Genomic DNA, 25176 nt, shown 5'->3' with positions numbered 1-25176 from the left:
TAGCAGGAAGGAAGGAATGTGACCAAGCTTGGAGCTGCTGTTGGGTGTGGCCAGGTAAGAGCAGCCAGCCCTCTATCTGCTCAGGTGTTTACCTTTAAAGCAGCCGAAAAGGTAGCTCTGCAGACCAACACCTGTTTTAGCTTCAGCTGGGTGGTGACAGGGCACACTGGAAATATGTCTTGCTAAAGGAAACACTGGAGACCTGAGCAGAGCACAGCAGGGGATTTGAGCAAATATGAAGAAGAATCAGTCTGTGCAGGGGACGTTTAGCAAACTCTTTGGGAAGAAACATGCCAACAACACTTCCCTCTATGCCACAAATCCACCCTGGATCTTCACACAAGAGGTCACTTCTGAGGGCAAAGGTGGTCCCGGTTAGTATCTTTCTTTATTTGGGCTTTCAGGAGAAAGGCAGTAAAGAAGTCAAATCCCCTCACCTTCTCAAAGTGCTACCTGGCCTGATTAGCCTCCCGCTTTGAATCCAAGCAGTGACTGGCATAGTTTAGATATGTGGGGTGGGGGAGCAGCAATACCCTTGTTGGGGAGCTCTGGTGTGGACAGTATGAATTCTGCTAGGCAGAGCCCTATTAATCATTCATGCAGTTTGGGAAACTATGGGAGGTATTTGTTAGGACTGAGCAGATTAAAGGGAAACATGTTTGAACCTGTGATCCTCTGCATGAGCAGCAAGTGACAAACTCTGTAAAGTCAAGAAAAATGAAAGGTTTCTAAACAAATTTAATAGCTAACAAAAACTGAGAAATCTAGCTTAATATGTGGCTTGATAAGGGATTCTCAGATCTCTGAAGAACGTGGTCCGTGACTTCCTTTGTTCTAGTCTTTGCTAGCACGTTTGACTTGCATTTCTTTTTTGGGGTTTAAATGAGCTTTTGGACATGTGTTTTGTAGGTAACTTGTTTTTGAGGAACTGTGGGGTGTGACGTTTGTTTATTCTGTGGATTTTTTTTGTATCTCATTGTAAATTTAACACCCTGGAGGCTTAGGTGGGATAGCATCAGATAAATATTATTAGAGCTGAACCAAATTACAGATAACAGAATGTGGAATGGATTGGATTTTTAGATTCCAATAAACATTTGTAAATTCAGGGGTGGAAGTATTGTTTATTTAGCTGTGTAGCTGACACACTGACAAAAGTTAAAGATATACAGAGGGATTACATCCAGATCTCAGGCTGGGGAAATTCAGATGAGGACAATAGGCACTATTAAAAGTGCCATGAGACTTTATTCAAAAATTGTTCCCTTCTAATTACTGCTATAAATCCAAAGAGGGACTCAAGTATTTTTCCTGTGGAGGGTTTTTGTTTTAAAGTGGCAGTGCATTTGGCTAATTACAAAATTAGGCCTCCGTCCTGCGACTGTCTCCTTCCAAGTCAATGGGGTTCCTTGGAGGCACAAGGGACATTGGCGCAGAGGCTGAGATCCATCCATTCTGGAAGCTTATTCAAACAAATAAGGGTCACAGAATCAGGCCTTTAGTAGCTCTTGCATTGTAATACTTTATTTTGGATGTTTGGGTACTAAATAAGTCTTAACATGCTGGCTTGAAAAACTTTATCAGTGGATTTATCCCAGGCCTGCTATTGCCTCACTGCTAAGCAGTCTAGGTGCAGATTTAGTTGAATTTTGATTTCAGACAACGCTATGTTCTGCCTGATCAAAGCCCTTCCCTGTATCTTGCCTCTTTCTTTGAATGTTCATAGTTTCATATGCTACAAGGTGCTCCACTGCTTATGCTAATCCCCACCCTAGTTTTGCATCAGAGATATTGCTAAGTAAACACAGGTTAAGCAACAAGAAAAGGGAGTAGGTTTTGCATGTGACTGACTCAGAGATTCCTGATTTTAGTGCCTAATACCATCCCCTCCCTCAGATAGGGCGACACTAGCTTTACAGCTACCATAGGTGATGCAACCAATGAAATTACAATACGTTACGAATTGTGAGTAGCCTCTGTCAAGTCACACAACTGATTCTCTGGTACAGTACAGTCTTTTTAGGAGAGCTTTAGTTCAAACGTAGGATACTCTTAAAACAAGGCAGTGTCACATTTGCAAATGTCTCCAGAAAACACTATATACCTGAAGGTGCCCAAAGTACAATCCAAGGGAAACCATTTCCTGTGGAGTCTTAAAATATAGCTCATGCATTTACTTGGAGAGGAAGGTCAGAGGAGAATGCTGATTGCTGGTGGTCTTTTAAGAGGCAAATCCTGTTTATCTGGCAAGGAAAATACAAGTACAAGCATTACCCCGCCTTTTTCATCAAAAGCATTCAAGCTCCTTTCTTAAAGATGCTTCAAAGCCTGCAAATTCTTAATAACCTTGGGGCAAAGTTTTGCGGTCTGTAATCCAGCCTCTTATTGGCTTCAGTTGGTGTCTTGCTTAATTTAAAGATCACATGATTTTGGAGACCCTTGACCATTCAGTCTCTCTACTAAATTAATTGAACTGTTTGAATCAAAAACTCTGTGAAGTTGCATTAGATTTGAGTGAAAGTCACAACTAAAACTTTTTATAAAACTCAGCTCTTGGGCCTGAACACTGGCCTGTATCGGAAGTTCCTGTTTTTAAGGAGCTCAAGCGTGCATGCGTTCCCTCCAATGGTCCTTGTTGCGGCTGGAAATAATACCTGGGATAACACTGGAAATAAACAGCCATTTAGCACAGTGCACTCCAGCCTGTGTACTGTCACTGGATGACACGGGGTGGTGGGTGGTGACAGCACCACTCTTGAAGGCTGTTCTCTGGGAACAACTTTTTCCTCAACCCAGGAGGGCTGCATCCTGCTCTGAGCATCAGCCTGAAAAGAGCTTGTCAGACTGTTCTCAAGCCATCCCTGCTAACCTTGTGCCTGTGATGGATGTGGTTAGGGAAATGCCATCAGCCAAGCTGACGGAGTTTTGCCTTATTAAGCGGGATGGCGTTTGTGGCTGACTCACGGCACTCAGGCTCGCCCATGCAGGTGTTGAAACAAAGACTGATGTGGTGTTCCTGCTAGCTCTCTATGGAGGCCTCCAGGTGTTCAGTCTCCTTTTCATCCTTGGCCACCTGTTTACCATGAGATCTTCTCGGAAAGAGGGGAGAAGTCTAAGATCAGCAGAGATGCATTAATAACAGGGCTTGTCAGCAAATGATTCCCCCCCCCCCATTTACTAAATAAATAAAATTGACAAATGTCATCTACATTTTTGATGAAAATTAACATTTTTTTTCATGAATTTGTGGCTTGTAAACCCAGAACCAGTAGATAGGTTCTTGCAAAACTGAGATGCTCCTTGCTTCTGTTCCTCTCGAAAGATAGGTATGTTTTGCTTTCTTCCTTCTGCTTATATATGCTTCTGAGGTTTGCATTAATGATCCCAATTGCATGCAAATCACACTCCACAACTGAGACCTGAGAACACAAACAATCTGTTTTGCTGGATCACGTTTCCTCCAGCTAACCATCTGGGGCATGTCTCAGACTGTTATCGTCGGGGACCTTTCAGCACAAGATTATCTGTTGCTTCACATCAATTGATCTGGTCAATCAGGAGGAAAATGAGGCTGGGAAGACATGACAGAGATGCAGAGAATGGGTGTCATTCCCACCTGTTGGCAGGACTATAATGGCAACCAGCTATCCAAACAATCTCAGACACAAACTGGTTGGCAAGACAAATAAATAGGTGTCTCCTTTATAAAAAGAGATTCTTGATTGAATTAAAACCATAATGAGGTTTCCAAGCAAAAAATGCAACCTGTCCCTTTCACTTGTTTGTATGGATTACACAATCCTAGTTTTCTAACCATATAATCCACAGAAATTAAAGGTGACCATCAGATGGTCCTCCCATGCCTCAGATTTGAATTCTGACTTGGATTCCTCTGCACTGAGGTGTGAGCATCATGCTCCCAAATTAAAAAAGCGATTTACATAATGAACTCTCTCCCATGGAAACCAGTAACAAAATCCTATTGACTTCAATGGGTGTGAACTCTTCCTTGTGGGAATTTATTCCATTTTTATCTCTGAGTGTGTCTATTTTACATGCCTTTCCCCCGCCCCCCACCTTTTTTTTTTCTTTTTTTTTTTTAAAGAAAACCTCTCCTTCTTTGCTTTAATTCTCTTGGTAGCAAGTTATTCAGTAGCTATCCTTCTGGCAAAGGTGGGGTTTACACCCTTTGGTGCCTCTGCCTATTAATTCATGCTATAATTCAGTCACAGAGTACATCATTAAAGTAAATTATGGGCTCTATTTACTGTCCGAAAGAACAATCGGAAGAGAGGTGTAGTCCAATGGTAAAAGCAGAGGACTGGGAATTCACCAGTTTTATTCCAACACCTTCAGAGGTCATGGCCAAGTCATGTCAACTATCTGCCATGGATATCTGTAAAATGGGGATAATGATATTTAACTTGGCGGGCGTCTTTAGGCTTCATTATTTGTAAGGTACTTTGAAGACTCAAATTTCAGAGTGGCAGCTGTGTTAGTCTGTATCCACAAAAAGAACAGGAGTACTTGTGGCACCTTAGAGTGTCTTTTGTTAGTGTTATTGATCCCTTTTTGTGTCACTATAATATGTAGTGAAAGGAAGCATTGGAACAGCTGAATTCTGAATTTGATGACAAGAGGAACAAGGATTTTGCAGGGACTAAAGAAGCATTTTGCCTAATCTCTATTTATGTCTGGGTGTGTGTTCTACTTGTGTTTTTTCATTATTTGACTAAGCCCCCTACAGTAAACAACCGAAATATGGCCTGGGCATGTTCCCACTTTATCCCGCTAGTGGAAAGTGATTCATTTAGAAGAGATACGTGGAGGTGGATTCAGAGTTTGACTGCCAAGTACTGCTTTGCTACAGCCATAAATCCACTGGAGACAGCCCTGGTATAAACTGGGAGTAAGTGGAAGCAGAATTTTGGCTCCATGTCTGAGTGCCCAACAAGAGTCTCAGTAAATTCAATTTAGTGCTACTTACATTGACTAGACACTTTTGGGCGGAGGTTTAACTTCAGTCCTCACCCTGCCTAAACAATGATGTTTGTGTCTGTATAAAATGCAGCGGACTCGTGTCTTCGGGTACGTCTAGACTTAAAAAACCTGCGGTAGCAGCAAGTCTCAGAATCTGTCTCAGCTGACTCAGGCTCACGGAGCTCATGCTATTGCACTAAAAACTTGAGTGTCGTTGTTCCAGCTTGGGCTGTGAAGCCCAGTGAGGGGGGATGGGTGTTGGAGCCTAACCTCCAGCTGGAGTGTGAACATCTACACTGTTATTTGTAACACCGTAGCATGATCCCTGTGAGCCGTAGTCTGCAGGCACGGGCTCTAAGACTCACTTTCATGGGTTTGGTGGGTGGTTTTTGTTTTTTGTTCTTTTCATTGTAGACATCCCTGAGTCACCCTTTTGTGGCTGGACCATGTAAAGAGTTTGAGTCCACTATTGCTGACACCAACCTTATGGTTCATCCAGGTCTAGAAGGCCCAGGTTCAATCCCTGCTGTTGACCCGACCAAGGGCATTATTACCTCTGAACATTTCCAAAGTGCCCTCCAGGCTGCCTTAGAGAATGGCCTGGGCAGTAAAGGAAAGTGCAGGAAGGAAAGCTTCGTGGCTGCTTGCAAAGCTACTTCATGTGCCCCTTCCTTCTGCAGACTCTACTATTAAAGCTCAGTGGGAGAGAGATGCTGCAGATCGCTTGTCCTTTGAGGCTTCATTTGGTGATCGCTGTAAGGAGTTTGAGAAGAGCAGCTGCCGGTGCAGGGTGCCAAGCCCAGGGAGCCGGGATATTACTCCTGAGCAACACTAAGGGTCCATTGTCCCTCTCTGCTGCACGATTAAATGTCAGGGATCTGTTGTAGAGTTAAAGCAGCCTAAAACACCAGCAGCAAAGCCCACATGTTGGAGGCCACCTCCCTACCTGTAGGAATATGCAACTGTCCAGGTGGGGACAGGCGCCAAGGGTAGTAGGTCAGGAGTCAGCAGGGATTCTGTGGCAGGGTTAAAGAGAGAGGCCATCAGTCGATCTCGGCCATCCCCAAGTCCATGTGCTACTGCCAGCCACTGATCCAGCTGTGGAACCAGCCATGCTACTTTACATAAGGAGGGGTCTGAGGAGAATGTCAGAGACCATCTCAGTGCACAATCATCTGTTTTCTCCCAGTTGCTTCTGAATCTTCTCCCTCCCAAAGGGTGACACGGATGCCAGCTTTGTAAGTCTGGTCCACCGGAGACAGACCTTGATTAATACGGAAGAGCAGCAAAACTAACCCGGCAGACCCACCTGCTGGAATAAATCTGTGTTCTTTCAGCTCAGATGCTCTCTCTTCTCGCCTGTTTTTATTAAGACTTTCTTTTACTTCCTACAGCAAGAGCTCATTTAATCTGCAGCTCAAACACCCTGTGACACAGAGCACTGAGCACATCCTGGATATGGTGTCTTACTACCGAACACGTGGGACACTCCACTGAGTTCAAGGGGTCTACTCCATAGAAACCACTTCTCATTTGTTCGCAGGATCAGGGCCCTGGTCACAGTATATTAATTGCAACTGGAGCTGGTTAGAAAAGCGCGAACAAAGTTTTGCAGACAATTTTGTTCTGGCTCTTCCTCCACATTTAATTTGTTGACATTTTCCATTTAGCTCTAGTTATGGTGATTCTTTAGGCACCTTTCTGCATGGTACCAGAAAGCTGATACACGCAGTAAACTTAGCCCCTAAGCAAGTGGGAAACTAGTTCTGCACTCACCGGCTGACCCACAGACTGAAACCCCTGCTATTAAGGAAAAGTCAGACAGAAGCTGACTTGCATCATGTCCTAAAATACTTATAGGGAGGTTCCAATGAGCCAAAGTGAGTAAGTATTGGAACCAAAGACCCTCCTTCTCTTGAGGATTCCCCAAACACCTGAAAGCGTATATAAGCCTGTTCTCATGGCATCTTCAGCCCACTTTTGCTGACCCAAGAGATTCGGCTAAGCACCAGACTTTTAGTTTCTTACCCAAACAGATGGAGTTCCCCTAGTAATGGGCGGGAGATGACCTAGGATTCACCACACCACCTCGGAAATATCTACAGTACAAAATGAGGTCAATTTTATAGAAGTCGATTGTGCATGTCCCCACCAAGTGCATTAGGTTGGCAGAGTGTGTCCTCGATACCTGGCCTCTGCCACCTAATGCCTCCATGCATTCAACTGTGCCCTATCAGTGCAGGAGGACTGCATGAGCTTGGAAAACATATAATCGTGAGTGCATTTTATTCGCCTTCTAATCTGCGATAACCTCAGGGACGGAGTTGGTATGGGGAGCATAGAAACATTTGCAGCTGCAGGTGGGGCGGAAAGGGAAAGTAGACTTTTTTAAGAAGTTCCATTTCTGAGAACCAAAGGGTGACTCTTTCACAGTGAATCAAGCAATTCACAGCAGACAGCACCTATGTTTTAGGTACAAGGTCGCATTTTGCCTTTTATATTGAGTGCCTGCCGGTATGGTGACACATCACACACGGCTGGGCAACAGAATTCGGTTTCCAGGCAGCCATGGTAAGCCAAAGGGTACATGGGGTTAGCTTCCTCCGCGTTCATAACATGTGGGAATGGTTTAAAACTGTAGCGCCCTCCTTTCCCATAGCAACCAATGCTGGTTGGGTTTGCCGTTTAAAAGGAGGGGCTGCGGTCACCAAACAGAGGGGATTACTGTTCCCTTACAAAAATTCCCCTGTTTCAACCAGGTGATCATGAACAATATCACTCTCTTCTGAGGCTGACACAGAAAGATAAAGACCGAATGTTGCATGAATGTGACCAAAACCCAGGACCATTCGCTGCCATGCTTTGTGCTGCAATGATTCCAGACCACTTGCTACTGGCTTGGCAGGGAAAAGTGTCCTACCATGGAAGATGAAATAAGGCAGCGCTCCCCAGAAACATTCTGCAAAGGCTTTCAGAGTACCTCCAGGAGAGCTTCATGGAGATGTCCATGGAGCATTCCCACTCCATCCCCAGACACGTTAACAGACTGTTCCAGTAGCTGTACTGGCCGCGAATGCATACCAATTGTTCAAATCAAATCAAACATGAAACACAATTGCTTTTAATCCCTGTAGTGTCGTTACAAATGTGGACTCACCAGAGGTGCCTTCTCCGCCTTCGGAGTCCAGGAACAATATGCCCTGGGAGGGTATTGGCTTCAGGGTGAGGAAAAGGTCCTGGCTCCTGGGGAGAATAGATTCTCTGCTTGCCTGCTGCACATTCTTCTCCTCCTCTTCCTCATCCACAAAATCGTCATCTGTGTTACCTGAGGCTGCCACCTTGCAGGTGTCCACGGAGAGCGTTGGGGTACTGGTAGGGTCCCCCCCACCCCAGAATGGCATGCAGCTGATCATAGAAGTGGCATGTCTGGGGCTCTGACCTGGAGCAACCATTTGCCTCCTTTGTCTTCTGATAGGCTTGCCTGAGCTCCTTAATTTTCACGTGGCACTGCTGTGTATCCCTGGTGTAGCCTCTGTCCACCATGCCTAGGGTGACCAGACAGCAAGTGTGAAAAATTGGGACGGAGGTGGGGGGGTAATAGGAGCCTATATAAGAAAAAGACTCCAAAATTGGGACTGTCCCTATAAAATGGGGACATCTGGTCACCCTAACCATGCCCTGTGCGATTTTGCTATATATATCAGCATTTGTTCTGTTGGATTGGAGTTCTGCTTGCCCAGATTCTTCTCCCCATATAGCAATCAGATCCAGTATCTCCCATTCACTCCATGCTGGAGCTCGTTTGCTATTCTAGGGGGACTGCATGGTCACCTGTTCCGCTCGAGCTCGCCACGCTGACCAAACAGGAAATGAAATTCAAAAGTTCCTGGGGCTTTTCCTGTCTACCTGGCTAGTTCATCAGAGTTGAAAGTGCTGTCCAGAGCGGTCACATTGGAGCACTCTGGGATAGCTCCCAGAGGCCAATACCATCAAATGGCACGATGCGGCATCTACAGTACCCCAAATTCGACCCAGAAAGGTTGACTTGAGCACTAGTCCCCTCGTCAGGGAGGAGTACAGCAGCTGATTTTAAGAGCTCTTTAGGTCAGCGGAATGGGGTTGGTTGTATAGACGCATTGCTTATAAAATCGACCTAATGTGGCTAAATTCAACCTAACCTCATAGTGTAGACCAGGCCTTCTTATATGACGGTGTTTGGTTTTAACAGCAGTTAGCTTTATTCCTGTCTCACAGGTTCTATTCTCCTTATTTTTAGGCGATGTTGTTGAACTGTACTATGAGGATAATCGCGTTATGACAGTGACTGATTCTGGAACAGCAACACTTAAGCCTCGGCCAAGAGTCCGACCGTTACTGACCTTCATGCCCCTTGTGAGTATTTTCCACATCCCCAATTACATTCCTGCACAGCTGGTGCAAGGTTAAAGGAGCTCGCTCTGCCACTCTAGCAAATGGTGTTTAGAACCAGCTAGATTGGTGGGGTGCTCGGTATATCTCTCATCATCTATATGCAGAAAGAAAATCAGAGTGGAAGCAAAACCACTTTTTAATGATGATGGGTACAGGCAGGAACTGAAATCTGAGCTGAGCTCATAGTTTATGATGGACACAGGAAAAATAGCCAGCTAGGAAGCTGTGAGGTGAGGTAAGTTACATTGGTCATGAACTTGGTAAACTGCATTAGCATTTCTGGTGCAAATACAAGGCTCAATGTGTTGGTAGCAAATCAGGATCAGATTGTGAGTACAGTATTCTGATTTGACCGCTACTGGTAATGCCCTCTCGTTGGCTCAGTTATGAGATACTCATTAGTAAAGTGAGGTCATGAAGCAGTAGTGGGGAAAGGGAAATTGGCAAAGCTCTAAGCAGGGATGCTGTAAATGAGCAAAAACCCCTTGAGCTGAATGGAACAATGGAGCAGTCAGTGTCCTGATGTGGTATAGCAGGACTTTACACCAAATGATATTTATGGGTCAATGTGTGGATCAGTGCCTGCTAGCTCCAAAAACAAATTCTCCTTCCAGTGTGTGATGGGAGAACCCTATACAATTCATGGGGATTAAACTACTGTAGAAATTACTTTAAAAACCTAGAGAATCAGACCCTTTTTGCAGGATATTTTGAACGATCCTCTAGGCTGCTGTAACAGGGACATAACCCTTGAATAAAGAATTATCACTGTTCTGTTCTATTCTAGATAGGTTTTTATCTGAGTGCCTTCCAGTAGTGCATTAAGCAACGTGACTACATATCTGTCACATGTTGTTGTTTCTCTCATCCTTTCTCCAGGAGGAGGAATGTGTGCAGAGGAGTGTTTGTGTTGGTAGATGTGTGGTGAATTTTCTTGTTAAATAAATATACCCGTTGTTATGTGTTTATACTAGAGAAGGCAGGTCAAAGAAATACATGTGGCACTTGGAGAAGGTTTGTGGTGGTCCTGAGTTCATTCCAGAGCCTCAAACCATGCCCAGGACAGGATGCACACAAAACTCCCGTCCCAATTAAAAACTTGAGTCATGTATTTAAATTGGCCCAAATTCAGCAAATGCCACTTGGGGGTTCTGCATCAGCTCCTTCCCTCCTCCCCTGTATAACACGGGTTGCATTAAGATGGTCATCGTGACTTTGGCCATCCTCACTGTTAAGGGGAGCATGTAACCCAGAGAGCTGAGAGGGAGGAAAGACTGGTATGTCTACGTCAGGTTGAATTAACCCCATAGAAATAGCTTCTGTATTTGTTTCATTCCCTGTGTACCAAGCCACATACGTGCTCAGCTCTGCCACAGCTGCTTAACATCAAAGTCAGGGAGTGCACCAAAAACCAAGGGTAGCTGCTGCTCTGTGCCCGTGACTTGGAGCTCTTCCATGATGGGTGAGGCTGAGAACGTTTCCCTGGGATCTCTTGGGCTTTTTGCTCTTGGTGCATCAGTTTCGCTTGTTTGTACTGTCAGACAGTTCTCCCATACCTTTACGTAACCTCTAGACAGGTCCTTCTATATAAACTCCTTGGGACAGGGACTCTCTCAGACAGGATTAGCAGCACTTGCATAGCAACTGGATGCTAGCATTAAAATTAGGAGGTATGGTCAGCAGGGCTAGATATGGGGATCCCCAAAGAATCTCCAGAAGAGTCTCTGTCTACCTCAGGAATTGGAAGGAGAGAGTATTTCTTGCAAATTCAGTAAAATTTCCCCATTTGTTATGAGTATTGAGTATATTTTTCCCTGCATGATGAGCCTTCCCAAGGGTCCAGTCCCACAAGGCATGTGGAATAGGGCACAACTGCCTAGGTGTATTACGGGGACGGGATAGCTGAACTACATGAAATGTACCAGACATGGGTCACTGCTAGAGGTAGGATACTGTTCTTACCAGATACTGGTCTGGTCATGCAAATCATGTATTCTTAGCCCTGAAGAGCTGACGTAGCTAAGAGAGAACGAGCCAGATTCTGTTGCTCTTCTGCATCGTCAGCATAGCTACATTTACTACTTTTCAGTCAGTTATTACACCTGTGCATTGACAGCGACTGGGTTGAGTAAATATTAATGGAGATGTACAGGTGTTACTATGGGTATTAGGAGACAATGGAGTTGCAGAGGTGTCATTAAAGGAACAATTAGGAGGCTGTGGGATTATACCGGTGTTGTTGAAGGAATAATAAGGAAGCAATGGAGCTGCATAGGTGTCACGGAGGGCATGACTTACCTGCAGAAAGTTTCGTAAAGTGATCGCACCAGAGAGAGAGAACCCTGCTTGATTGGCAGAGCTCAGACTGAGTTTGCAGGGTTGGCTTTTAGTTGGAAAAACTTTTTAAAAATTGTATCTTGTATGGAATCAAAGAGAGAGAACAAGCCTGGGAACCCTGTGCGGCCAATTTTCCAGGGGAGATCCATGCTTGTGGCACACCCAACCTTCTGCCTCTGCTTGAAATGGGCTGCAAGGGGGAAAGAAGCAGGGGGAATAAATAGGTCTCTGCAGCACAAATGTCCTTTGGAATAAACATGCAGAGCCATCCTCTTATTCGGCCCCCGCAATGCAACTTTCTCACCTGCTCCTGTGCTGACCTCTCTGGTGCACTATTTGGCTACAGGATGGGAGCCATCAGACATAGTCCCTCATCCTCCAATAAGTGTCATGGTGTTTCTCCGCCCCCGATGCTTCCTGGCTTCTCTGCACTCTCAGAATTCCCTTTTTTAAATATAAAAGGCTAACTATAAATGGAGAAACCAAAGGAATGAGTCACTGAGAAGGCTAAAAAGAAGGGCAGCCCAGCTGTGCTTTGCAGGCAGCAAGAACCTGCCCTGTAAGCTCTTCAAGTAGCGTCTCTCCCTCCCTGCTTTGCTGCCCTGTCACTCAGTCTGTCTGGCATCAGAGAGAAATGAGAGCTGTCCTGCCTGTTGAATGTCGGCTGCATTTCCCTGCATCCCACACACACGCAGCAGAACAGTGTAGAGGTACTTCTGGCCCAAGTGTTTCTATAGCAGGGAGGCGTGGTGAACACATGCTTACACTGTGTCACATGACCCCTGCCAAGACTGGGATGGGTGCGGGGGGGAAGCAAATGGGATTTCTTAACACTGGCAAATTAAGTTATCCTCCAAAAAAAGGGGGGGTCAGTGACTGAATTTTTTGCAGAAAAACTTAATTTTTGTCTTCATTTTTTGAAATTGCAGAAGGATATGTCTCACACTCTTCAATTTTTTTTTCCAATTGGGGTACCGAGGAGAGAGTAGGGGGTTTTCTCACAAAGGTAGAAAAAAATTGTTTTTAAATTTTTTAAATTGAATTAAATGAAAAATGTAATTTAAACATTTTTTTCTTTGCATAATAACCTTGCCTTTTTTCACCCAGCTCTAGCTGTGATGTGAAATGAACGGAGCTGAGACCCACTCTCCTGCTCCTGAGGCCTTGCTGTAACACACCTCACATAAGCAATTTTCTAATCTACAGCCCCTTCTTTTCACACAGCAACTGATATTCTGTATTGCCAGGGCTTTGGGAGGCTGACGTAGATGTAATCGTGAGTCAATATTGAAAGTGGCTTAGGGTTTGTGTACAGCCTGCCCTGGAATTGTGCCCAGATCTCTTCAGCATTCCTTTCTGTATGACATTTTTTCCCTTGCAAGACTAACTTCCTTCCCACATGAACCCTTATGGCATTTAGCAGTGGCCTTGCTACCAGGGGTGATGTTTTCCAGTAGGCACTTTAATGAGAGAGTACTTGCAACTCATGTACTCTTGGGAGCAGTGGCTCTTTCTTCAGTGGTCAACAGCCTGCACCTCACACAACTTCCTCCATTCTCATTGCCAGTGCAAGGTGCTGCCTTGACAGCCCTGGAGATCAAAGCACACTAGCTAACCACCAAGCAGGGGCAGCAGCGGAGGGGGCTTTCCTGGTTGTGCCTCACCCCTGACTTGGAGGAGTCACCAAGAGGGATTAGGAGGGAGCTCAGTCAGCCCTCAGCCTCTCTGAGATTGCCACAAATGGGGGCTAGTTGTTGAGTCATCTTTTGCTACAGACTTTTACCTCTGGGAACCACAATGAGATGCACCAAAGTCATTCCAAATGAAGGAAGTATAGGTCCTTGTGACAGGAGATAGTGGATCCGGGCAAAGTAAAGTCAGGCAAGCTCTCTCTTCAGCATTTGAAGGGTGATAGAAGCTTCCCTGGAGAGGGACGACCTAATTCTGTCCCACAGTCATGAAGGAGTGCTTTCGTGTGCCAATGAACGCTCATCCCAAGCTGGGTGCTCAGGGCACAGAAAACCTCCTCAAACCTGAAATGCTGGTTCTAAGCGAACCGCTCAAGAGAGTAGAAGCACCTCACCATGAGTCAGAGGGAGGCTGAGTAAAGCTAGTCACGTGCCTAGCAAATACATGCAGTTGCTATGGCCAGCATTGTCAAGAGAGGCCACTGACTTGGGCTTCCTCCATTTTTGGAAGACAAACATGTGACATTGTGGGGGCTAATTTTAAGGTGCAGAGCACCGACAACCCCAAAAGAATTCCCTGGGAACAGCAGGTGCTCAGACAGGACCCTGAAACATCATTTTAACATCTCAAAAAATTGGACACCCTACAATTACTGGACACTTGAAAATATAGGCCGCCTTCTTCATTTCCGTAGGGGTGTGTCCCTGTAATCTAGCCTGTGACACGTGCATCTCTCAGAATGCAGGGGCAAATGAATGCTTAGAAATCATTCAATTTCCTTGTTAACAAGTTACTATGTGTATTGCACTCCTGAGATTCAAAGCAATGTGGAATAGCTAAGAATTGCTGGTTTTTCATTTGTCGCCTTCCTTATGCTTTCATGGCTGTACCAGAGAAGGCCACGCTAGCTTGTATGAAATGCCTTTAGACGCCTCTTTGTTTGACTTTTGCTGGCAAAGTTGCAGACCTCAAGGAAATTCTATTTGAAGTCATGGCCTGACATCTTCAGCTGGAGAGGTGCCACTGGGCAAGGGCAAAGGGGGAGAAATCCTGAAATGCTTCCTTCTCCCCTTTCTTCTCCTTAGCCCTTCAACCAAAGCTAAGGTTCTTGCCCAAAAAGTTCCTTCCCATTAACGTGTGTATCTCCAAGAACCACAGAATGTTCTCCATGGGAACAGCCAGAAGTCCATCTAGCCCGGCAGTCGGCCTCTGACAGAGGTTCATACATGATGCCTTAAAAGTAGTCAACCTGTTCACCACTGTTAATGTGCCTGGTCAGTTGAATATTGACATACATTTTGGGCCTGAGGAGGATGGTCTTCTGACTGTGCCATGATCAGTTTAGGGCAGGCACTGAAGGCTGCGACTGGGACTCCGTAAAGCACACAGTGAGGGAATATATGCATTTTCCATTTGGTCAAGAATTGGTAGGAAACTCTGGGTGAGAATGGGGGTGGGGGAATTATTTGCCACGTTCATTTATATTGTCTTCTCTCTGGGAGGGCCTCTTGGGTTTCTCTGCCACTTCTGGTGGCTGCTCCCAACACAGACTAAAAACGGAGTGCTTTAAAAACAAGTCAGCCATTCCTTCCCCATCCTACCTGCTGCTGCTGAGTGTGATCTCTCTGGGACATAAACTTTGATCCCTGAGTGAGACAGCTTAATAGCACTCTTGTGAGTTGGGCAATATTATAGTCCTCAGTGGACCTCCCTTTCCTGGCAGCATTAATGTAAATAGGAGCCAGCTGGCATTCATGAATCCAGGCCAAGGCAGCTTTTGCAAAAAACCCATCCTTGTTACATATTAGCAACACTCAGAGTGGGTGGAGTTGACAATCCTAAGCATTCAAGTGTCTAAAGGTGCGTGTGAAATTGCAGGACAATGGTCAGATTTCAATTTACAGCCAGCAATGTTCTGGATCTGTGTAGAATCCAGGAAGGAAGATATTTTTAATAACATGTATTCATTCACTGTATGTATAATTATCAGGTGGTGTGGAAAACACAATGCAAACAATTGTAATGTTTCTTTTGACTATAACAGGGTATCTGGTTCTTAGAACAATTTTTCTGGTGGCCTCAGGGTGTGGCCACTAACCCTTGCTGGTAGCCACTCTCACAATTTTTTCCAAGCCCAAGCCCCGCCGCACTGGGCTGAAGCCCAGAGCCAAAGCCCAGGGGCTGAAACCCAAAGCCCGCTGAGCACACATGCTGGCCCCATGTGTCTGCAGAGACGCTGCTCGGAGCCCTCAGGAGGCTGCATGGTGCAGGGCGCTGATCCCAACCTCGCTGGTGGTGCCAGCAAACACCAAGGCAGCCAGGAGCAACAGCTGGACACTACAGGGAGGGGCCACTGCTTTGCCACCATGCCCCAGCCCAATCTCAGCCCAGGAGGCTATTGTGGCTGCAGAAAAATCCCCTGATGGCTCCATGCAGCCACAGTGGCTGCAGTGAGAAATGCAAACCCTCATGCTGCAGGGCACAAGCCAACCTGTAACTATTGGGGGTCAGGAGGAAGCTTTCCCTATGGGCAGGTTATTCCATAACTGCCTACCATGGGGTTCTTGCCCCTTTCTCTGAAGCAGCTGGTGCTGGCTGCTTCAGAGACAGGAGACTGGGCTATATGTGCTACTGCTCTGGAAATTCCTGTGTTTCTAAATTATCCCACTCTGCTTTCTTTTTACACCCAGAGCCTTTACAGCCAGTTAATCTAGACTCTCGACGTGTTTATGATGGTGGAGTAGATTATGTGTTAAAATGAAATTTTGGCCGTTGGGACCTTGGAACCCAACTGCAATCTCTTGCAATAGTAACAATATTGCCAAACAAATGGCAAAGGGCACTGGCTACAGCATTATCCAGGGGGTTGTATAAGAAACACAGCCACGCTGTGCAATGGTGGAAGCTGCTCTTAGGGCAACATTCTCTTTGCACAAAGGACTGTAAAGAGCTGCCTAGAAGAAGCCATTGGCAGTGCACACCACCACATTTTATGGGTCCTACAAAACCCGGGAACTGTGTTATCTGTTCTTGAGTGCTAGCTGCTGGCTCTTTATCTGTTAACAATGTATGTTTTCTATCGATAAAGAGCACTCCTGTTACAGGAACCATCTGACTGGTATAAATTTCTCTGTACCGTGGTACAGAATGGCCCAATTCAGCCTTGTCCAGCCCTTTGTGCAGTCACAGCAAAGTGGGTGTATAACACCACTGTTCTGATTTGGTAGCACTTCGCACAAGGTGTAGATGACTGCACGCGGTGCCTGGTGAGGATGAATTGAGCCTGAAATGTCTATAATGAAGTCTCGAGAAGGTACAGCCGAGGCTCAAAACTGCTGAGTAAAGTGTTGGTCCAGGAATTACAGAGTTCCAGTCCTGGCAGGGCTTGATCTGTTAATTTTCACGCATTAGTGTGTGTTTAGTGAGCCGCAAAAACTTTAAACGCTTTTGCTGAATGATCGTCACAGTGAGTCACTGGAGGGGCAGGTTGGGCTGTTTGTGTTTGGGAGGCATAGGAGGCCCTTGTTCAGCATTTCAGCCTAGTTGAAAGTGCCACGAATGAGGCCACTTCTCAGGAAAATGCCATGAACTGGAGCTGACAAAAACTTTTGCACGCCCTGGCTTCAGACAGCTTCACAAGCCTGAAGCTCGGCAGGGTCACTAAGATTTGGGCACCTGGGCCAGCTCGTGTTTTGGTTTTGCATCAAAATGCTTCTGAATTTGCAGTGCAGATGCAAAAATAGTTGAGACTCAGCAATTTCAGCTGGGTTTCACGGTGAGTCCTCGGTGCTAACTAGAGAGAGGAATGCAAACCAATGAGGGTTGGGGGTGGGTGGGTGGGACAATGTCAGTGGTACTTAACTTATTAGCCTGTGCTGAATGCCACAGCCCCTCCAGAGGATGGAATTCATATCATTTCTTCAGTGAATCAGTGTCCTCTGCGTGTGAACTTTGGTGAGCGACTACCATTGCTTGGTGGAGTCTATCTTCACCCGTGCCCTGAGCTGGAATAAGGCAATCTGGAGTGCCAAGTCCACTCCCAACGAGTGTGCTTCCCAAGGCCACCATGCCAGCAGCGGATGCACCAACGGAGGTAGCTTTCTGGCAATAGCTGATGTTACTTCTCTGGTGGGAGGTTGTCTGTACTTGCAGGCAGACATCACTACGCTGTCAGGTCATGTTTTCAAGCTTTTCTTCACAACCAGGAGGCCTAGGAACATATATAACTAAAAGCTGAGATTCAGATGACATAACATGGGTAAAACTCATGCCCAGCACTTTATACCCAGGGTATTTGAGGTGTTTTTATTATTTATTTGTACTGTAGTAGTGCCTTCGAGCCCCAGTAATGGACCGCGACCCCATTGTACTAGGTGCTGTGTATATACTGTTGTGAGTTTTCTTACCATCTGCTTATTAAACCCTTTCAGAACACCCAGGAGACACATGGAGTGGCTGTACCAACCCCTTCTGTGCCGGAGTGCTTTGAAGAAACAGCATCTCCAGGTAAGGTGTCCTCTCTGCTGAGGTATTCAAAGCCCTTAAAATGGCTTTAATGCACAGATCCACGTATGTTGCCATCACCGTTCCTTAATCGTGCAACTAGTTTGGCTGAAGACAATTTACCGAGGTATCAGCATTTGGTCTCCTGTGTTTCCACACAAACTGAGCAAGCTTTCAGTTGCTGGCTTTCTTGAGGAGGATTCCAAGTGTCCTTAGGGAAAAGGAGTGAAACACAGTTATGAGATGCTCTCATCAGATGAAGCCAACACCCGCAAAGCATGTTGGGTTAGTTTCTTCTGTGATGCAACCATGGCAACTATCAAGAGTTTTAAAAATATATAAAGTTATTACACTGTTGACATGGAAATTTGGTTGCTTAATTTGTTCCCTTATTCAATGGGAAGCATAGGCGGTAACTAAATTTTGTCTTGACTTTAGATAGTGACTGTGATAATAAGAAGCCAGGAGACTGAATATGCTTTTCTGATCAGTATTACATAAGACCTTGGGAGTCCTGAAACAATCTAATTCTAGTTGTTTCCTTTGTGGACCCAGATTATCTGGTTTGATACATTTTATATGAAAATCAGTGCACCAGAAAAGACAGAGAGAGCTCTGAGGGAGAGTACAATACAAAATAAGTCAGTAGCAATTGCTAACTTAAAACTCATGAACCACTATCAATATTCCATAAGTTATGGAAGAATCTGATAGAGGTCTACAGTTTCTTTATTTTTTATTAATTCCTCTCCAATTTTCATAACCAAATGAGCACAAAATACATTGCAGGATCTCCCAGTGCAGAAAGAAGCCAAGAGACCTTCTCTTGTCTATTAACCTCAACTTGTTTTTTAAGAAAAAGCTCAATCCATTTTTTTTTCTTAGTGGTGAGATACAACTCTTATGTTAGCATAATTATGAACTAGGCTTTTCAGATGACTAATTCCACCGGGGCTGAAAGGTTTACAAGTATTATCCAGGACACCTAAGGAGGTGCTAGGTGCCTTCAACTGCCAGTGAAGTCAACAGTTGAGGGTGCTGAGGACCCTCAAGATTAAAGACCTAGAGATTAGTATATTTCATCTACTCCGTAGAGAGTCTGGTACAAGCTATACCTGCTTCATTAGGGTCTGCCCCTGGGATTTTAGTTGCAAAATCAGGCTCTTATTCTGGGCATCTCCTAAAGATGTATTGAACGCAAGCACGCTATTAACAAGTGAGTTGCAATGGCTGTGTTGCTGCTAAAATCATTTTTAATCAGGTTGTTTTAAATGAAATGCTTCTAGCTGGCTTTGTGACACTTGGTTCTTCTTAGAAGGACAGTTTTGCTGGAGATGTTCTCCGTATGGACCCTGCCCATGTGCAATGTGTTTAATACCAGTGTTCTTTCCCATAGGCCTTAGGCCCCAAATCAATGGCAACTACAGAATGTACAAGTCGGTTGGAGACCTGCGGCCAAAAGCTTTTGAGAGAGACTACCTGGACAATGATATTCCTCCACCTCCTTCCATGGCCCCACCCCCGCCTCCACCCTCCATGACACCCCCACCCCCACCGACGGAAATACCACTGCCTCCACTGTGCACAGGACCTCCTCCACCACCGCCTCCAACGGCGGCATCTCCGCCATCCGTGGCTCCAGCTCTGCTTTCGTCTTCAACGTTACCTTCTCCCAGCCCGCTGTTCCCTCCGGATTTCATTCCTCCAGCACCTCCGCTTGCCTTTTTGCCGCCTCCGGCCCCTCCCCTGCCGCCTCCGGCCCCTCCCCTGCCACCTCCGGCCCCTCCCCTGCCGCCTCCAGCCCCTCCCCTGCTTCATACTCCCATCGCGAACGGTGTCTCCAAGTGGAAATCGGAAACGGTTCTGAACACGAGGCAGACAGACGCCAGGGAAAATGCCAGCACCCCCTCTCTCGCTGTCACCACTCCACCAGCCTCTCACCAGAAGGAAGAGTCACTGACCAAGTCCGCCCCAGAACCTCACCTAACTTTCCCCAGATCATTAAAAGTACCTCCCGCTGCCCCGGTGAGAACTTCATCCATTTCCATGGAAGAAAAAGATCCCTGTGAGGAAGATGGGCTTATTTCCAGACAGCCTCGCACCCGCCCTCCCCTTCCGCCGAGCTTCACCATCAGACCTGCAGCCAAGGTGCACTTAGCTGGAGAAGCTGAGCAGAAATCTACCTTGGATAGGCAGATAGTAACAAAGCCCATCAGGCAAATCCCAGAACCCGCGAGCCCAAGACCAGGGTCAGACTGTGGCAAAGGGACTAATTTTAATAGCTATCAGTCCTCATTGTCAGAGGCAGCAAAGGTCCCGCTGGAGAAAGCTGAAAAGGACTTAAGTCCAAAATCTGAGCTTCCTGCTGCAGAGGAGGAATCGGACGTGCCCTCTCTAGACTACACATCATCTGATGATGACTGGAAGGAACCCAGTAATCTGAACAGGCTGAGGCAAGAACTATCAGTCCTGCTGTCCTCTTCTTCGAAAAGGGAGGAGAGACAGCTGGATAAACCCATAAATGCCAGACCTACCAACAGTATTACTGACCATGCTAGCAATGATAGGTTTAGCTCTGTTGGGTCAAGACAAGCTAAACCTACTTTGAAGGATCCACAGTTACCAGCAGGGGGGGAAAGTGAAAGGAAAGAGAAGATCCCTGCTAATTCACTCACTACAAAAGAGAACTCCTCCTCGGTTTTCTCTGCTCCAGGCAATAAACCCACCAGCACGCAAGCAAACAGTGTTATGAAATTCAGGAACGAGCTGGAAGCACTACTCTCACCAACAAAGGAAGGTAAACCACCAACAGGACTTACAAATCACAGACACAGTTCAGGCACAAACAGAGTTACCCTAAATTCTGGAAGCAGCCAGACAAATTCTGGTGACTCCAGGCTGCCAAAACCTGTAGCCAATCAGCTCCCACCCACAGCAGCTTCAGTGGAAGTTGAGAAGATGCAGGAGGATCCTAAGACTCTCATTGCCCTCACCAGTAATAAGACTTTGGAGAACTTAAACCCTGTTTCGGGATACCTGCTGTCTGACCATGTTCAGAAGTCTCCAGACCCACCTCAGAAACCAAAGGACCAACTCTTTGTTCTAGCCTCCTCTTCACTCTCCTCTATGGAGGCTACCTCTCCCACACAAACCTCTGGGCCACACACAGACACTTTTCTTGTCCAATACAAGAGCCATCGGGCCAAGACCAGCTCCACAGACAGTCTGTCCTCTCTGACCCCCTCCCAAACTGTGGAGGAGGGGCCAGTCAATACAAACAAACATGATGCAGAAAGAGGCACAATCCTGTGCTCTGCTGAGAAGCCAGGGGTGCCTTCACAGCCATCCTCTTCCTCCATGAATGCAGACCAGGAGGATGACAATGCCCTGATCCACCCTGTCACAGGAGAAAAGGTGGAGAAAGGCTCTCCAATGGCTCTCCTCCTGGCCGCAAAACAGCGGGCCCAAAGAGGCAGGCAATCTGCCTCCCGCCAGAACAGTTATTTGTCCAAAAAACACCCCCTTAAGCTATCCGAGAAATCCAGTAGCGGCAGCAGCAGCCAGTCAGAAAGTGGCTTGACCAACTTCTACTTCAGTGAATCCAAGCCCTACTCCTTTGTGGTGGTACCAAAGTCCCCACAGAAGGCGTCCCCTGCCCTGTTGGAGGGCAAGCAGCATGACAGGATGGTCACACCTGAAGGCAAGGCACTGGGCTTCTCGGAACCAGGACAGAGGGACTACAAACCACTGTCGTTCTCCAGCACTTCTGAGCAAAGCCAGAGCATGCAGAAAACTAGCACTGGGGAGTCCCAGAGCCTTTCCAAGCCAGAGAGGTTTGGTGCCTCCAGTTTAGTTCAAGGCCTCTTGGAGTCCAGCCACTTGAGACTGCAAGACCTTCCCCCCAAAGCTGACCTTCCCCTGTACTCTGTCTCTTCACCTCCTAGCTCCTTGACCAAGGAGGAGGAAGAGAATGGAGAGAAGCTTGACTACGAGATCATCCCACCACCACCAGAGTTCAGCAATGACGCCAACAGGGTCGAGGATGCTTCTTCAAACGTGGCAGAGAGCTGCAGAGACCCCAGTTTCCCAGATTACAGCCAACCCTGGGAAAGGCAGCAGAATATCCGACGCCCAAGCTACGGCTATGCTAACAGTTACGCCCTGCCCTCCAAAATGGCCCCAGACAGCAGCACGAGGACTAGCGGCTTCAGTCAACATTACCCAGGTGGCAGTTACTCCACTGGCCCTCCTGTCTGCCGCCCAGACAGCCGCCCGCTGATCAAGAAGCGCCTGTACGTGTCTGAACCCGATAGGTCCTACACGAGAACATCCACATCCTCCAGGAACGTTAGCACACCCGTGACCTATGGCCACAGCATAGTGGGGTATGGCTCCCAGGCTGCGGAGGGGATGTGCCGGGTCAGCTCCACCCACAGGAGTGCTCCCAGCAGCACGCAGGGCAGGCGGATGTCACTGGAGCCCCCTGGGAAAACCAGGTCTTATAACAACACCATGAACAACGCCAAGTATAAAGGGCAGAATGGGGACTACTCTGCCGCCAGTGCAGCAGCAACCAGCAGGTACATTCCACTTATTGCAAGGGCAGGTGGGCTGATGCTGGAACCCCTTGGAATGGGGGGCTGGGAGGGGTATCCAATTTGAATCCCCAGGTCTGAACCCATGTCTGTGGTTCTCGTTCTGGGTCACATCCGAGAGGAAGAGGGTTCTCCCCTCATACTGGAGCAGGTGCAACTGACGTCTTTTGAGAACATCTTTGGTGCTCTCTCTAACTCAAACCCAAGACCTGATTCTTCCTTCCACCTCAGTCCTAGGCCTGACTTTCAGCTGGTTTTCCCTCTGACCCAGGCGCTGTCTGGCTCCACGCAAAGCCCCCTCAGCCCATCTCTAATTATAACTTGTTCTGGAGGGTGGAGAGGGTTTGCTTAAGGGAAAAATATCCCCAAGTTGAAGCAGTCTGTTTGAAGAGCAGGACGGGCAGGGCAGGGAACAGGACCATGCCTTGCTCCACATTTGCACTATGCCTACTCGTAACAGGGTCTCAATCCTGATTGGGGCATCTGGGCAGCGTCGCAATACAGAGACATGCCAGAAAGAGCACTATGAACAAGCCTTATCCAGCTTCTTCCCGGAATCCGGAGGCTCTTCTGCTGGCAAAGCAGGGAGAGGTGTGTCCCCTCCATGTGTGTATTCTTCCCAAGGAGCATGCTCCTGAATCGGCTTTAATTAGAGCATGTTTTGAAGCAGATTTAAAACACAAGCAGAGGGATTCCTTTGCTAGGGCACTGTAGGTATGTCTTGTTGCACCCTCAGATAAAGGAATGGTGCACATTTAAAGGCACAGTGTGCCCACTGGTACAGGCCGTGCAGATGGAGGAGTGGTTAAGGATTGCCCTAGCCAATCTGTTCCTGCGTGCGTGTCTTCAGATTTGGGCTGTTGGATACTATGGCAACAGGCACCGAAGCTTGCTCTCCCTGGGTGCAGAATGAAATATATCTACAGGAACACACTTACGCCTGCCCCCACCCCTTCTGGATGCTTTGCTGCTTTGTTTTATAAATGGCTTCCATGGCTTTTGATGACTTCCTCCTTTGTTTCCTCCCTCAGGCCTACCCAGGGCAACCCACAGTACAGTTCTCCTGTGAACACCTTCACTGTCAGGCCTGGGACACGGCAGCCGATTTCCTACACGTACCAAGGTAGCCATCGATAAGTTGGTTCAGGAGGCTGCTTTGCTGCCTCCGGTTACATAAACCCCACAAGGCTGTTCCAACGTGGCGTGACGCAGGATTGACCTTGACGTGTCAGTAATGATGAAGTCTACCCAGGAGTAGTGCTGTCGGAGCATAAGGGTCTGCCATGGCTCCCAGAGCATCCTGTAAATGCACTGCTTGTAAATTATTGGGAGTGAGGGTGAGACTAAAACCCTTCTCAAAAAAACAAATATGGAGAGTAGTTACTGGAGAGGACCAGTTGCTGTACTGTTGTCTTAGGGGAATGCCTTATCTCTCCCCCACAGGACCATTAGGTAAATGCTTTAGTGTATTAGGGCTTTTAAAATGTAAAGGAAAGAACATGCCCTGCATGCTGTTTAAAAGCACGTGATACAAAATTACTCATTAGTGATTTTCTTTTGTTTAAATTCCATTTTAAACCTACTTTAAATGCAATTTATTTGGAAGAGGGGAAAAACTCCACTGGGAACCTGCATGACAAGGGGAAGGTGACTGAATCCAGATATGCTAAAAACGGGATGTAGAAATAGGGAGTTTTAACAGAACAGTGAGAGACATGATCAGAGCAGAGGATGGAGGACCTGGAACTACTAGAATCTAATCTTAGCTCTGCCACAGATTCCCTCACTAGCCTTGGGCACATCAGTTAGCTGCATGTTTTCAAAAGTGGCTTTTGATTTTTGAGGGCCTGTCTTGACCCCCAAGGTCATGGGAGCTGTAGGTGCTTCATCATTTCAGGAAAAAAATCACCTTCGGGCTCTCTCATTGAGCAGCCAGAAATGGAGGTGTGGAAGTTTAAAAGCCACTTCTGAAAATTTGGACCTTAATGTCTTGTCTTCATTTAGCCAATTTGTAAGTGGTGCTAATGCTAATGACCACCTGCTTCAGAGGCCTGCTGAGAGGATTAACTGGTTCAGGTTTGTAAAGTACTTTGGAGCTGGAAGACACTAAGTGATAATTGTCCTTAAATTCTGTCCATACTAATGGACATCACTGTGACTTACAAACTGTGTACAGTTTTACAGTTCTCTTGTCCCTCAGAAGAATGCCCCATAAATGCCCCATTCCAAACAGTTAAGCAACTTTTTTTTCCCTATAAATTCATCTCTCATAAAGGATGTAGTTTTAGCCTACTTTGGGGTCAGCTAATTTTTAATGTAGTCCTTAAGTAGCTGACACACTGTCTTTGGTAGTGTGCCAGTAGTAAAATATTAGTGGTTTATAGCATAGTCTGTTTTTAAGCTATTTCTGTATTATGGATGCACTCTGACCATCTCATCAGGCAAGCATGTTGCATTGTGTCTGTTCTCTTCCAGTTCAAAAATCTATCTGAATTACAGTCAAACAAAGGTTATCCAAATGAAATGGGAGCTATGAAAGTAACTGTAGGTAAACAGGTGACCTTGAGTCTCTCTCTCTCTCTCTCTCTCCCTATATATAATACACACACACCCACACACACACCCCTCATTTTACATAACC

General features: G+C 46.5%; 1 protein-coding gene across 1 annotated transcript; it reads left to right on the top strand.

Annotated features, from left to right (window-relative positions):
- The first annotated feature begins 235 nt into the window (after positions 1 to 235).
- On the top strand, positions 236 to 23672 carry C21H6orf132 (chromosome 21 C6orf132 homolog). The gene is made up of 5 exons (XM_077839326.1): positions 236 to 374; positions 9257 to 9372; positions 17868 to 17943; positions 19337 to 22520; positions 23567 to 23672. The coding sequence occupies exons 1-5, from the start codon at positions 236 to 238 to the stop codon at positions 23670 to 23672; spliced, it is 3621 nt and encodes a 1206-aa protein (XP_077695452.1).
- Positions 23673 to 25176: the final 1504 nt, after the last annotated feature.

Source organism: Eretmochelys imbricata, chromosome 21, assembly GCF_965152235.1.
Source record: "Eretmochelys imbricata isolate rEreImb1 chromosome 21, rEreImb1.hap1, whole genome shotgun sequence".
NCBI lineage: Eukaryota > Metazoa > Chordata > Testudines > Cheloniidae > Eretmochelys > Eretmochelys imbricata.
Note: the sequence above shows the minus strand (reverse complement) of the source record. Positions and strands in the feature narration are given on the sequence as shown.

Bases quoted from the DNA above. Each gene is read 5' to 3' on its own strand.
- C21H6orf132 (XM_077839326.1), top strand. From the start codon at position 236: ATGAAGAAGAATCAGTCTGTGCAGGGGACGTTTAGCAAACTCTTTGGG. The intron at 375-9,256 runs GTTAGTATCTTT...CCTTATTTTTAG, and splicing joins TGAGGGCAAAGGTGGTCCCG to GCGATGTTGTTGAACTGTAC. The intron at 22,521-23,566 runs GTACATTCCACT...TTCCTCCCTCAG, and splicing joins AGTGCAGCAGCAACCAGCAG to GCCTACCCAGGGCAACCCAC.